General features: G+C 32.9%; 1 protein-coding gene across 1 annotated transcript in view; it reads right to left on the reverse strand.

The window, feature by feature from the left end:
- CNTN5 (contactin 5) overlaps nucleotides 1-16,452 on the reverse strand; it is a 1,793,707-nt gene that overhangs the window by 368,938 nt on the left and 1,408,317 nt on the right. Inside the window, exon 9 of the mRNA XM_007494948.3 lies at nucleotides 14,225-14,327. Coding sequence (XP_007495010.2) covers nucleotides 14,225-14,327 — 103 coding nt within the window. The remainder of the gene's footprint in view (nucleotides 1-14,224; nucleotides 14,328-16,452) is intronic.

Consider the following 16,452-nt stretch of genomic DNA (forward strand, 5'->3'; position numbering starts at 1 on the left):
GTATTTATTCAGAGTAATTGGGCTCTTTTTATTAAATTTTAATATCAAATTTCCACATAAGTTTTTGGCAGTTATATGATTCATGTTGTCTCCTTCCCTTCTTCCCTTCCTTCTCCAAGAACTGAAAAGCAATTTAATCTGAGTTGTACATGTATTATAAGAGAAATTGGGTTCTGAGTAACTTTTTTTATGCTAACATGTCATATTGGACTTATTTATAAAAAAGGTCAATTTATCAATATAAAATATCAAATTAAAATATATATGTTCCAATAATTCCAGTTTTTTTAACACTATATATAGTTATATTGTATCAATTTTTGGTATTCTTAGTTATTTTTCATGTAACTTTGCTTCACCTCTTCATTAGATCATAGTCAGTTTGAGGCCAAATATTACTGCTTTTTCTATTTCCTTTGAAATTTCCCACTGTGATTTCTAAAAAATAGTCACTCTACAAATTCAATTGGCTGATATTCTTCAATCTGTATATTTTGCATTAGTTAAAACCATTTTTTGATAAAGGTTTATCACAAAAATCCTCATTTTGTAGAAATAGAAATTTCGGAGTATCAAAGTAATGATAAAGCACATCAACAGTATTTACTTTAATCCTCAATCATATATAACTTCATTTATGAGGATAATCCCTCCAGCTATGGAGATCTCAACTATTCTGTGCTGTTAGGCAGTCTAATGAGTTGTTAAACTATCTCTTCAAAAACCTTAAGTAGTCAACCCACTAGTGATGAAGTGTTCCATATATAACTGGTCTATATATATTTATTTCAGAAAAAGGGAAGGTTAATTATAAATCCCAATATCACTAGAGATCACATTAATATTGAACCTTGAGAGGATTGTATATAAAGAAGGGAAATCATAGTATATTAGAATCAAATTTCAAGCTAAAAATGATCTGAGAGGACATGGTCTAACACCTTAATTCTATTAGTAAGGAAACTGAAACATAGAGAGGTTAAGTAATTTGCCCAGAGTCATACAGTAGTAAGTGTCTTAGGCAGGATTTGAAACTAAGTCTTCCTGAATCAAAGTATAATATCCAATCCACTACACATGAAGAATTTTTTGTAACTCAAAAACAAAAGAGAAAAATTGTGAACTATTTATGACTCAGCTTATTACAGAGTATATTGATACTTCATCTAAATCATTCCTTAAATTGCTTCTCATCTTTCCTGCCCAATAGGTTCTCTATTTTTCATAATTCTTCTACCAAGAAGCATATATTCAATCCCTTTGACTCAAAGAGCTCACAATACAAACTGCATCAACACATAAAAATTAATAAGTCATTTTAATAATAGTTAAGCATCAGAAGGTGAGTCAATGATGATTGGTAACTGAATATAGAGCAAGAAGAAGGAGCCAAAGGGAATTCATGCTGATAATTTTTTGATATATAAAATGACCATATTAACAACTATTATTTATATTATGTAACATTAACTGAAATATTGAAATAGGGATAAGAAGTCAATCTGCCTGTATTGATTAAGAGTTTGGTTTTAGACATGTCATCAGAAGTGATGATACCATGTCTAAAGGAAATATCTAATAGAAAGCTGATGTTATAAGATGTGGGAAAGAGATTAAAGATGGAGATGAAGACTGTGTAGGCAGCCCCATAACAATGGTTGCAGCCTTGAAAGTGGATGAAAACTTCAAGAAATAGTAAAAAATAAGAAGAACAAACTAAAAAATGAATCTTGGAGAATACCTAGTCTAAGGAACTTTCTTTCTTCTCCTTTCCTAGTTTTTGTTCATTAGGAAGGGAATGAGACACAATTTAATTAAATCAATAAACATTTGTTAAGTGCTTATTATGCAGTAGGAACTGGGGATACAAAAATGAAAAATGATACAATCCCTGCACTGAAAGAGATTTTATTAAATCCATTAAGAAAATGAGTGAAAAGGATTCTCATGATTCCATTTAGCACAAAGTATCAGGGAGGCTTCAAGGAAATGTTGACACCAGAACTCAGATTTAAAGGAAGAGTGATGAAAGATTTTGTTACATTTTTAGCCTTGATGGTATGACCAAGAGCCTGAGTGAAAGGACATCCAAATTATAACATTTCAATAAAATGTTTTTTTTTCACTTTGCTAAATAGATTAAGGGATAAATAAATAGACCTTTCCTAAATTCTAAAAATGAAAAGGATTTTACTCATACACAAAGATAACAAGTATATTATTTGAACATTAACATTTTCTTGAAAAATCTAATGTAAGCAAAAGGTCTTATTTGTTCATTGAAGACTAAAATTATTTTTTTACAGATTAAATTAATTCAAAAGAGAATTTTCCAAAGATATCAGTAAGAAAAACTTGAGTTGTAAGAAAACATTCCCAGTGGTGTTTGTCTTGTTTCTGTGATACATTGATTTGGTTATAATATGTGTGCTTTACTTATTTATGTCTTCTTCAGTTATTGTTATTCCTTCTGAGAGCAGAGGACTCAGATTCATAATGGTGAAGCAAAATACCAACAGTCATATGACAAGTAGTGTCAGGAGCAAGACTCAATCTCAAATCTCCTTGACTTTAAGAGTAGCATCCTATCCATTACACCACAAATACTTCCTCTATTCCCTTCCCCCCCAGTAGGATTACATCTTACTCCAAAGAACTCTTCCTATACATTTATTTGCTCAGTATAAAGTATTAGAACACTATGCTATTCAAATACTCATTATTGGCAAACATTTCAAATGTTCTGTCATTACCGTGCACTAAAAAAGGAAATTTCTATTATTTTCTGTAGCTTATGTGGAAGGAATATGTGATGTTCAAGAGAATTTGTCATAATCTACAGCATGGTGTATTAATGAGATGTGTTATTTAATATTTGGGTACTTTGATCTTATGATAAGACCATAACTAAAGAAATATAACAAACTGGAATTGTTCTATGTGAATTTTCTAAAACTACCATAGCATGAATTTAGAAAGGAATACTCAAGCAAAAGGGTTAATTTTCCAAAAGGAAGATTACAACATGGAATTTAACTCATGGCTTTATGCACTAATGCCCTTAATTTTAATTATTCATATGCTTAAATGTTGCCAGGATAATCCTTACTATGATAAAATGGAAGTCTTTCATATCAGTTCCATCTGTACTGAGGATATGATCTCAGTAACAACAGTGCAGAGACTTCCAATAATTGGGACTGCTAACTCTCTGTTGGCTCCATCATGCACCACTTCCCCCTGAGGACTGAACAGCTATTGATCTCTTGGCTTAGTGACAGACTCCCTTTCCCAGATCTTCTGTCAATCTAGTGATTAAGCAGTTTGATTTTAGTTTGATAGACAAATACTGCACAACCCCAATTTATTTTTAATTCCTATAGTCCTTAGTGACTGGCAGTTCCAAATAAACACTATTAATAAATAATTAATCTGTAACTAAAGAGCAGGCTCTTTCAGGAAAACTTGCCAATTGCATACCACAGAAAGTCTCAGAGGAATATTTGTCATTCTCACTGTTACAGTGGACTAGAGAAGCATCCATTTGAGACAGCTCAGCTAAAGTCTGGGAGGGGGAAAAAACACAAACCATAGCAAAATGGCTTTATCAATTGATAACCGTTGCTTTCTTATTTGGAATAAACACATAAAAAGGAGGGGAAAAAACCCTAATGTCCTGCTTCTCTAATAAGCACTTGATGGAGTGTAACAAAAAGAGGATTTGTAAATGCTATCTGAAATAGAGATAAGCTAGAACTAAAAAGGGCAGGAAATTGAATGTGCTCTTCCCTCCCACCTCTACCTTCAGGTTTCAGATGAGTTTGGAAAGGTCATTCACATAATTATTACAGTAACTGGTCCAAGGCCTCTTCAGTTAGACTGATCTGATTGTGTGTTAATGGCTGCAAAAGCAAGATAAGGATGGTGTAGAGTAAAAAAAAAATCTGGAACACTATTAGCAGGCAGGATTGTTTTATTAGATAACCTCATGTTGCTTTATAGCATAGGGCTTTTCTTTTATTGTTTCAGCATAATGCCAGATATGCCCTTCTGCATGAAGTCATTTAAGCATTCAACAGCCAAGTTTTACTTCTTTATTATATTGGTGACTGCACACAATATCCAGTAATGTATCAGGAGAATGACAAAAGTCAAGTGGCCTGATTAGAAAATTTAATTGATCTGATTTGCTATTGCCAAATAGCCTAAAAACACCTGTCCTATCCCTCACATGACTGGCTAGATAGACTGACTAAATTATTGCAGTACTTCTGATTAACTTTCATCATATAAACTAGTTCCTGGTCAATAGTCAAAAGAGCTATTTTAAAATTATTATTTGAGTTCAAGATTATTTGATTTGGGATAAGAAAACAGGTGTCGTCCTGAAACCTGGTATTGTGCTGCAACAATATTATGCCTAGGTATCATATTTGTCACAATTCCCTACATATTTTATGTATCAGACTTCTTTTGGTGATATTTGATGCTGGTCTTGTCCTCTTTATGCTTTTTCTTCCTATTCAATCTTCACAGAATCTAATGAAATATTTTCAATTCTATATAATCAAAAGAATCTAATTTTGTTTTTAAAGATCTGTATTCTTTGTTTGGTTAAGAATTCTTCTCCAAAACATATTAGTAAAAAAGTACCCATTCCTTTCTTTCTCAAAATTTTTGAGCGATATGATCTTTTAGTAACTTACAACTTAAAAATCACATATGGTATCAGGCAGTAATGTTGAACCTATGGCATGGGTGCCAAAGATGCATGCAGAGCACTCTCTGTGGGCATGAGTACTGGTTCCCCGGTCCCTCCATACCCCTTGAGTTCATTACTAGCAAGGCAGAGGGAATTGGGTGCAGCTGCTCCCTTTCTCCTCTCCACTGTGCCTGACAACATTTTTTCACATCCCCCACCCCTCTGCCCAGAAGCCCAATCGGAGAGCACAAAGGGTAATGTGGGTGCCTCACAGGCAGAGCTGGAGGGGAGCAGAGTGCTCCCCCCCCTCTCTATAGAATCTGAGAACATTCCTCACTTCACCTGCCCCTCCATCTAGTAATCCAATGGGAGCTCTTTCACCTTCCTCTGTGTGTGTGTGTGGGGGGGGCATGCCCAGCACTCAGTTGAGGGGAAAAAGCACAGCACCTGGTTTGGGGGTTGGTCATAGCACTCCTGCTTGAGGGTAGGGTGGGGGTGGGGTCCAGCACTCCATCTCTAAAAAGTTCACCATCACTTGTATTAGGTATTGATCTAAACCTAATTTCTTTCCAAATTGCTTTCCATTCTGTCCAGAAGCTCTTGTCCAAAAGTTAATCCTTTCCCTAGTGATATATTTTGTTGTTAATTTATTTTTAGTCATATCAGATTCTTCATGACTCTCTTCAGGGTTTTCTTGACAAAGATACTGTAGTGGTGGCCATTTTTATTCCCCCTCTAACTCATTTTACAAATGAGGAAATTAAGGTAAATAAGTGAAGTAATTTGCCTGGGATCACAAAGCTAATGTCTCTTTATAAGAATTAAATTGTGGTTTTTTTACTGCTTTTGTGTCCTATTTATCTAGTCTAGTCTATCAATTTAGTGCTCTGTTTTGTTTAATTACAAAATAGTTTTTAATCATTACTGCTTTACATAGTTTTAAGTTTAGTAATATCACAGAAGTCCCCCCAGATTTTTCACTGGTCCCTACCATCACAATATGACCATTGCATTACCAGATCGCAAACTATGTTATAAAGCAGTCATCTTTAAATTTTTAATCCATTTTTTTCTATTTACCATATAACAATATATACATTTTAAAATTATGAGGGAAATTTATTTTTTTCTAATTTTATAAATTACTTTTTTACAATTTAATTCATCTAGAATTACATTTGTAAACAACAAAATAATATCACTATTTTTACAATTTTGGCTCAATTCAGTCTCGAGTGGTAAATATTTGTTTTTCCCCATTTCTACAAAGACTCTATTATAGTTGTACTTATATAATTCTTTGATGTTTTGAAAAATTAACCCTCATACACTTTTTGTATTTTGTAATTTGTCTTTTCATTTTTTCTCCTCCTTTCCTGTTTTTCTTAGTACTATATAGAAATATTGGTGATTTAAAATAAATATATATATAGTATTCTGCTACTTCACTAAAGTAACTAATTATCTAATTTCTCCTTCATTGATTGTTTGTTTTTGTGAACCATTATATGATCTGCAAAATGGGATAATTTTGCTTCCTTTTTGCTAATGTTTATAGCTACAATTCATTCTATTGTCTTATTGCTTATAGCTGGCATTTCTGGAATTATGTTAAATGATAGCAGAAAGAGAGGATACCCTTTTTTTTTTTGCTGAGAAAGTGGTGTTCCTCTCTTATAAGTATTGTTTATTCCTGTTAAATAAGTTTTTAATTACACAAGAGTTCTTCAATAAATATACTTTTTTGGATTTTATTTGTTGAATTTAAAAGACTAACCACCACTATCCCCATAAAACATGCATCGCATGTTCTAAAGCTTCTTTGCCCATTTAAGCACACACATGGAGGTGTTGAACCATTGCAGAGTGGTTACTGTATTCTATAAGAATTCTGAGACCCTGAGGGAAGGATGCTCTAGAGGTAACTTTTTTAGTGCTCTGTAGCTCACAAGTGTTCATTAGTGCCCTTTTTACCATTACTATTGTTTGACAACGATTCAGTTAGCCAGAATTAATTAGCCTTTGGACATATTTACTAAGGTGGTACAGTCAGAATACTTGTTGCACAACATTTTAAAAAATGTCTATAATACATCTCCCTTAAGTCCATGCTAAATCTAGGGGAAGTGGACTTAAGCTTATAGGGTGTATGTGGCATAGAAATAACTCATAGCTTCTGGTTGCTTGAAAACCTTTTTGCACTTTCTTAGGCATTCAAGAGTTTCCCTTACATTTAAGTTACAAACATTAGTTGTGGTACTGTTATGGGTCTTTCTGTACCCTGACTTTAGCTCCAGATGCAGCCAGTAATCTTTACTCTTCTGTTTCTGAGGATCATTCTAATTTTCTTTTGGGAATTTTAAGATCAACTATACCCTTCAGAGCTGCTCATGTTCTCTTCTGAACCAAAGGATGGTGGAAGGAGAACAAGACGAAAGCCAAAGTACACTTTCTTTCTACAAGTTATTCCTTTTCCTTGGGTTTAATGAGAATTAATGCTCTCTCCTCATTTATTGCTAAGTAGAATATGAATCTTTGTTGGATGTTCAAGTGACTTGTGTTTTCAACTGATTTTTTTAATAGCACAGTACATGACACTTAATAAACATTTAACTCATTTGTTGACTAGAGGACTCACAGGGCATTGTTAAGTTTCCTTAGCAGATCTGAATATTCTTCCTATCAATGTCACTGTAATCCATCTAAGGAACTTTTTCACTTAATCTGAAGTGTTCAGTTGAACGAGATTTGTTCTCACTCACAGTAAGTAGTTCAGTAACTACTTACTGAAAATGGGATGGGGTGACTTGTTTGCTTTACCCAATTAACTTTACCCTCAAACTTTTGTCTTCCATCACTTGTCAAACTCATAGAAGAAACTATTTTTACTTCTGTTTCTACTTCTCATTTATGTCTTTATGTTCTGTAATATGGCTTCTGACTTTATCACATAATTGTCCTTATTTCTCTGATATTTTCACTTAACTCTGACTTCTTAATCATTTGAGAGTTTTTTAGAATTATTCTATTGTCATTTCACTGCAGAAGTTATTTTAATAGCTTGGCTTTACTTAAGCTATTATAAATTTATCTTTCATAAACCTCTGGATTTTTCTTATACATAAACACATATATTAAATGTCACATACATGACATGCATTTATATAATTTATTTATATACATACATATATTAATAATATAAATATATACATACATACATACATAAAGACCTAATGTATTTTATGTTGTCTCCCTCTGTAGAATGTAAGTTCTTTGAGGGCAGAGAATAACTTGATTGGCATCGATGAATTTTTATCTCTTCTTTGTATTCTCAATGCTTAGTACCAATGTCTATTACAAAATAAATGTTTTTTGATTGAGAATTTTGACTCATTTTTCTTTGTAATAATATACTCTTGCATTGACATGTCATGGCTTTTTTCTTAACTGCCCTTAGAAAAGTCCTTGCAGGATAATATCAAGGGGATACTTTAAAAATTTGGTGCTCAAAATTACAACAGTTAACTAAGAGAGAATGGAGTAGAGAAATGGGGGTTGGAGTACCAGTATTGAAAAGCTGGTATGTTGGTCTTCAAGTACTTTTTTTTTGGTAACAATTACACCATGGTATGCTTTTTTATTAATTCTTTATCATCATTGCTACTCCTGCTGTATTTTGGAAGTTATTATTTGAGGTGATAAGAGAGATCTAGTCTTAGATTATATCTCACTTCTCCATTTTTCTGAGATGACTCTAGTGGTATTAATTTTTTAATTAAAATTATTAATTTAGTTTTATATCATCTTCATTTTGAAATATATTTCTAGCTCCATTCCTATAACCAAGCACCTACCACTTGTTACATGTAAAAAAAGAAAAAGAGATTCAGTAAACTAACCAATAATAATAGTGCCTGATAGTGTATGCATTATTTTATTCCACATCTATACTATCCCAGTTCTACAAAGAAGAGAACAGATTTTATTTTCCTATCTACTTTTCAGGACCAGCTTTGGTAATACATTATGGTTGGTTTTTTTAAATTTACATTGTGATAGTCACTGTGTATTTCTTGATTCTGCTAACTTTATCTTGTATCAATTCATACAAGGTCTTCTTTTGTTTCTCTGAATTCCAGTGCCATTTGAAAAATTAAAGAGAATGGGATAGATAACAGCATATCTTAAAAAAGGACATATGCTAATTTTAAAAACAAACAGAATAGAAATTAAATGAAATTTGCAAACAATGGCAGGCCAATGAGTTTGACTGCTACCTGCAAAAACTCTTGAATGCATTACTAAAGAGAAAAGTGAAGATTTTGAAATGAAAGGAATAGCCACAAAGCAGCAGTATAGCTTCATGAAGAACAGATTATGTATGATTATTGCTGTTTCCTTTTTTTGAAAGGGTTGCTAAACTTGAAGACCAAGGAAATTCTAGAGATGTAGCTTACCTAGATTTCAGAAGAGTGATAAAGTATCTCATTCTAATCGTGCAGAAAAATATGGAGAGATGTGTCTGAATTAGAAATATGATATATATATGAAAAAAAACTGAAAAATTAAAGGATATCCATCAATCAAGGAATGACTGAACAAATTGTGGTATATAATTGTAATGGAATATTATTTTGCCATAATAAATGATGAACAAATGATCACAAAAATGTGGAAAGACATATGAAATGAGGCAAAGTGAAGTAAGAAGAATCAGGAGAACATTGCATATAGGAACAACTATAATGTATGATGATCAACTGTGAATGACAACTGTTAATAACAATGCAAGGATCTGGCAAACTCCAAGAGATACATGATGAGAAAGGCTATCACTTTCACAGAAAAAACTGATTAAATCTGAATGCAATTTGAAGCATGCCATCCTTCAATTTATTTCTTCCATGAATTTTTCTCTAGTTTAAGCAATATAAATCTTATTTCACAACATGATGAACATGGAAATATATATTGTTTGATAACACAAATATAACCTATATCACAATATCTGCCACCATGGAGAGGAAGAGGTGGAAAGGAAGGGTAAAAAGCAGACTGCAAAATTTGAGAAAATGATTTTTGACAATTGTATCAATAAGTTAGATGAAAAATTTAAATTAAAAAAATATACCAGACCTATGACCCAAAGGTTTCTAGCAACCCTTTAGAGTATAGACACAATTAAAATGTAATTGGGTGTGGAACAAATAGGTAACTCGATGTGATTGAGAGTCAGATGTAGAGATGGGAGATCAGAGTTCAAATAAGACTTCAGACACTTCCTATCTGTGTGACTGGGAAAGCCCCTTAACCCCTATTGCCTAGTCCTTACTGCTCTTCTGCCTTAGAACCAATACACAAAATTGATGCTAAGGTGGAAGGTAAGAGCTTAAAAAATATAATTGGAAAATATTGAACAAAAGAAATAAAAATACATTAGATCATAGATAATTTTAATAGGTAATTTTCTAAGTCAATATACAACTGTCATGTACTGATGCATGTTGCCCCTGCTTCAATTTGAGTTTTCAACACTGGACAATATTTTGTAAATATGTATCAAGAACAGGATAAATGACTGGATTCAAAAGGCTGTCAATAATAGATTCTTTTCAGATTGGAAGTTTCTAGCTTGGTAAATTGGGAATCTGCTACTAGTACTGCCCTTTTAAAATATACTTTGAAAATAATCTGGATAAAAGGATAGCTGGAACTACTATCAAATGGGAAGAGTGACACAAAACTAAGAGGGATACTTAACATAGTGGATGACAGAGTTATGTTCAAAATAGGATTTTGACAGGTTAGAAAAATATTAAGCTAAATCCAATAAGATAACATTTAATAGAGATAAATATGAAGCCATGAACACAATTTAAGGAAGTATTGACTAGAGAACATTTTATCTAAAAAAAGAACTTGGATTCTTAGAAGATCCCAGGCTGGTGAGTAGAGTGATATATCAGCCAAAAATCTTATATAATTGTTGACTGCATTAAGAATGGCATAATTTTGAAGCTTAGGGAGATCATAGCTTCACTGTTGCTCTGTCCTGGTCAGACCACAAATTGTATTCAATTTTGAATACTATATTTTTAAAGGACAATGATAAACTGCAGAGATCCAAGAGTAAGGAAACTAGAATGATGAAGGACCTTAACTTCATGTCTTATGATATTTATTTGAAGCAACTGGGATATTTACACTAGAAAAGAATAGGCTTAGGATTAATGTCATAGCTGTCAAAATATTTGAAATGTTTTCAAATAGAAGAGGGCTCTTTTTGATCCTCTAGAGCAAAGGTTGGCAAATTTACCAGAAACCTAGGTTTATAGGACCTCTTAGTTCCCAGGTATTAATGAAACTAATGATAGGCCAGATTTTGTCCAGGAGCTATGGTTTGCTGATCCCTGATCTAGATAAAGAAGTTAAGGACAGTGGGTACAAGTTGAAAAGAGGAAAATTAGATTTGATATGAAGAAAAAACTTTCTAATAACTGCAATTATGCAAAAAAGAATGGATTTTATTAGTAAGTAGAAAATTCCCTTTTCTTGGAGATCCTGAAGCAAAGGGTATATTGTTATTTGTTGTTGATACTGCAGTGGCATTTTATTTTGCATCTAATTTGAACATTTAAATCATTCTATAGTTCTTTTGAACTTTTCAACTTAAGAAATTCTTTGATTCATATATTCACAACATTATCTACTATTCTACTACCAAGGTGAAATTCCCAGTACTCCCCTGCTGGCTAAGAAATGGTGTTATTTTTTTTTACTTAGGGAATAAGGTTTCATCTATTATTTTTAATTTGTTCTCAATTTACAAATTAATTAGTGTAAAGAATTACAGATAACAAACCTTTCTCTACTAATGATTTTGCTATTTATAGTCTCTGAATAGATTTTTAGAATCACTGAGAAAATAAAATTACTTGCCCAAGGTCTATCAAAATATCACAAAAAGCCTATCCAAACAAACCCCACCCTCCATTATTTTTGTAAAGACAAATATTTAGTTTTATTGAGGATTTTTATAGCTTTTCAAGAACATATTTCTAATAAAACCATTACTACTATAGAGATAATTTCCCAACTTCCATGTTACTTTATCTAAACTTTATCAAATAATTTATTATTAATGAGGGCTTAACCATGTTTGTAGAATATAGTTCAATTTAATTTAAAAATTATTGGCTCCAATAATGGGATGGACACTGGCGATACAAAGATGTTTTCATAAAATAGTACCTGTCTTCAAGGAGCTTATATTTTGCTGGTTGTTTTCATATGGGAGGCTCCTAATTGCATTATTTTTTTTTAAATTTACCATTTTCCTGAGTAATTATGGAGCTTTCCTAATAGAAAATCGAACCAAGGTATTGATCTAGCACAGTTTGCTCTACTGATACCAATTCTACCCTTTAATGTTTCTTGTCTCTCTTTTTTGAACTCAGGTGTAATTGAAGAGCCAAAGCAAGTAGAATATTAAGAAAGGAAGATATATGATTTGGCTGTTTGCTCTTGGGTCAAAGAGAACTTTAAGGATGAATTTACTAAATATATTTCATTATTTCCCAAAAGCAAGTAGTTTTTAACTTATTAAATAAGTTTGCCGGGGGAAATCTGTATATTATTTTTGCTATATAAATCAAATTTTCTAATTTGTTCTACAATATGACCTTTCTTTATATATATATATATATATATATATATATATATATATGTATGTATGTATGTATATCTTTAGTATAAATACCATTGTTTGAGAATTATTTAACTGGAGTTTGTAGTAAAACCTTTGGAATTATACCAAATGAAGCTGGGATGTATGTCTTAGTTGTAGTTCAGGCAGCCATGAGTATTAAATCTGTTATATGGTACTGCGATAAACAGATATTTTCAGGTATAAAAGATACAACATGGGAAAATATTAAAACCAAGCAATTTTTATTGCTATTTAATTTTCTGCCCAAGAAATCATACCTTCATTAATGTCCAACTTTTACAAATTTCATAAAATTCCTGGGTAAATATTGCTCTGATCCACATGTTTAAGAATAATTATTGCTGCTTTTTTATAGTGACAAAGAATTGAAAATTAAAAAGATGCCTATTATTTGGGGAATAGACAAACAAATTATGAATATGTGAAAATATTACAAGATAATTGTGTTCCAAGAAATGATAAAAGGGATAGTTTCAGAGAATGAGACATTCTTTTTGGACATGGCCAATGTCAGAATTTGTTTTGTTTTACTATCCATATATGTAAGAATGGAAAAATAAAAATTACTCTGATGTGTTAAATTCTTTCACTGTTATATTCCACATATTGCTTAAAATAATTCTTTGCATAGAATAATTGTGGAATGTTCATTGACAGATTAAATATGGCTTACTTTTTCCCCTTAAAGTAGTTATACTTTTGTTAACATAAAAATATAATTGGAGTTTTCACCCTAGGAAGAAGTTTCATTGGGACAATTCCATCAACTTTTATTTTTTATTTCTAACCCTTAAATGTTTGCTATGCTTTTCCTCACCCTCATGTTATAATAACTCCAATAATCACTTGTGTTTTTACATAGCTCACTTAATCCCTAAACAAATGTTTTGGTAGTTCATCAACTACTGAAGTAAAATGATTAGGAAGACATAGAGAGAGGTACAATTCAAGCAAATTATAATTATATGGTCTAGAAAGAACCTTGAAGTCTCATTGCCCTCAGAGACATGATGTTGAAAATAAATAATAATGCTTTAATCAAAGATAATCAAAATTCCAAGCCCCCCTCCAACTTTCAGCATGAGTATAGTAAACAAACACCACTGACAAGTTTCTGTACCTTTGCAGAAAACAATTATAAATGTAAACCTGGAATATAGGAGGGCAGTTGGGTCTGCTATAAATCATCTTGCTGATTTTTTGGAATGATTAGGTGTTTTACATGGAGACAGCTGGTACTATCATTTTATCATTATCTCAGAAGACGTGGAAGTAATCATGGGTTCAGTGTAACCATTATCACAATTAGGTCCTTATGATTTTTCAAACATTGGCTCATTATTTCTTATCTGAATGTGCATATTATCTAGACTGGTTAGCAAAAGCATCATCTTAGTTGACTTCCAATTAGATGATTTATGTTAGGGCTAAAGAAAACTCTAGAATAAGTCCTGATGACATTCAGAAATACTAAACACTAGCAAATAAGTGAATATAATGCTATAAAATATAGGAAAAATTTATGTGGCATCCCTTTTATTAGGAGAAGTTCACTTTTAATACGGGAAATAGCACATGCCAAAATCTTATACATTGTTGTCCTTAGCAATAATTAGACAGAAAATTTATAATTGGTTACTTAGTCAGTTTCTACTTGCCAGTCTTATAAAAATCTGGTATACACCAATGACATTCTGGGAAAATGAAACCTAGGAAAAAGTACTGAACCAAAAATTACATATGTCACCTTTTAATAAACAATTTTGTCTAATTATAGAAGAATATGTACTTACTTGCCAAGCGCAAAACATTCCATCTTGACTGTCATTCCCTTAGCAGCTGTAACCATGTAAGGAAAATGGACCTCAATTTTCGGCTCATATTCTCCCATCACACCTGGGAAATAAAGAATAGTCTTTACAAACAAAATTAATGACACAACTTTTCTTGAAGCCTGAAGATTTTTTTTTAAAGTGTATGGTATGGTTTAGTTATTTTTAACAGTAGGGATGGATTGTGTGAGATCAGTGACTCTTTCTCAGAATGGTCATGTTATTATAGAACCACAGAATGCCAGCATTGGAAAGGAACTTAGAGCTCCCCCGATCCAACCCAACATCACTTCTCTGCAACATACCTGACAAATGTCACCTTAGTCTTTGCCTATAAAGCCTTTTAGGGGTTGGCAGGGAGGGGTGGGAGGGAATAGTTTCAAGTGGGAACAATAATTCTATTCGTTCTATATGCTAGGAAGCTTTTCCTTATAGAAGCTCTAAACTTACCTCTTTTTAATTTCTATTCAATAGTCATAATTCTTCCTTTTGGGGCAAAGAACAAGTCTAATCTTTGTTCCACATGACAACCCTGCAAATAATTAGGACCAGCCATTTTGATTCTGAGACTTATTCTTCAGACAAAACAAAACAAAACAAAACAAAAAACCTAGTTCCTTCAAATGAACCTTACATGTTATAATCTTGAAATTCTTCACTATCCTGTTCATGATCTTCTGGACACCATCCCAAATGTCTAAGAGCATATTTACAACCTTCTAGAGCAGTGATGGCAAACCTATGGCATGGGTGCCAAAGATGGCACACAGAGCGCTGTCTGTGAGCATTTGGCCACCTTTCCTCCCCACCCCTTCCCCCAGAGTTCTTTACTAGAAAAGTAGAGGGACTCAGGCAGAACTACTCACCCCCCCCCTCCATGCCTAATGACAATTTTTTTACATCACCTGTACTCTGCTCACCAGCCCAATGCAAGCACACAGTGGGAGGCTCACAGGAGGCAGAGCCAGAAGGAAATGGAGCACTTGGACCACTTGCCTTCCCTCTCTCTGCACTTGCTGAGGACATTCTTCACTTCGCCCATCCTTCTGTCCAACAGCCCAGTAGTAGCATTTCCTCTCTTTCCTCTGTGGGATAAGGGGGTTGCAGCCAGCATGTGGGGGGCATGGCATCTGGTGTAGGGGTTAAGGTAGGGGTGGAGCCTGGCACTCCATCTCTAAAAGTTTTGCCATCACTGTTCTAGAATCTGTGTGGTAGAACAGAGTAACTTGACTTGGAGTTCCTATGTTCCAAGAACTGTCTTTAGCATTAAGCAAAGAAAGGAAGAGCAAATGCTGCATATGATATATTAGCTGGGTGAACATGGGAAAGTTCTTTAAATTTTCTGCTTATCAGTTTCTGTTTAATCAGTTAGAATTAACGGAGTTAATAATATTCATGAGTTGTTATGATGAGATAATATAAACTTTGAGGTGATATACACAAAAATTATGGCTATTAAAAGTGATAATTGAAAAAAAAATCATTGCTCACTAGTTCCCAAGTGGTTATTCCCCAAGGATAATGTTTATATTTTAGAATATGGTAAACTCAAAACTTTTATCCATTGTGCTATGAAAACTATACCATTTTTCAGAATTCTTCAGATACCAACCTGCTTGCCAAGAAATGATCATTTCAGTTGTCTACAAGTCTGCCTCATTTCCCTCAATATTCAAAGAAAACCAACTCATTTGAAGTTACTTTTTCACTTTAGTTGACCAGCTGAAAACATCACTAGGGTATAAATGCATGGGTTTAGTAGTAAGCTTTATATAAAGATAAACTTCCTAATATTTAGACATATTGATAAGTGAAGTGGTCTGCCTTGGGAACTAGTGGATTCCCTTCACCAGTATGTTTTAAGGGATGGATTGATCAAAGATGGAGTCAGTCAGAATTCTTATTCAAAGACAATCTGAATTATATAATCCTTGGATTATCTTCTACCTGAGATTTTATAATTTTGTTATTCTTTATGCCAACATGGAAGCCCCTTTTAATTGTCCATACTTTACTTTTTTTTCTCCAAATATAAGTACAGGAGAATATCCAGAGACTCTCCTACTTACTGCTTTTTATATAAAGTCCTTTACCTCCTGTTTACAAACTACCATGCATGCCTATAATGGTTTTCCTCTTAATTACCACCTGGCTTCCTTCAAGTCTGAACTCAAGAGATAAATTCTAGG

The sequence above is a fragment of the Monodelphis domestica genome, chromosome 4, assembly GCF_027887165.1.
Source record: "Monodelphis domestica isolate mMonDom1 chromosome 4, mMonDom1.pri, whole genome shotgun sequence".
Taxonomy (NCBI): Eukaryota; Metazoa; Chordata; class Mammalia; order Didelphimorphia; family Didelphidae; genus Monodelphis; species Monodelphis domestica.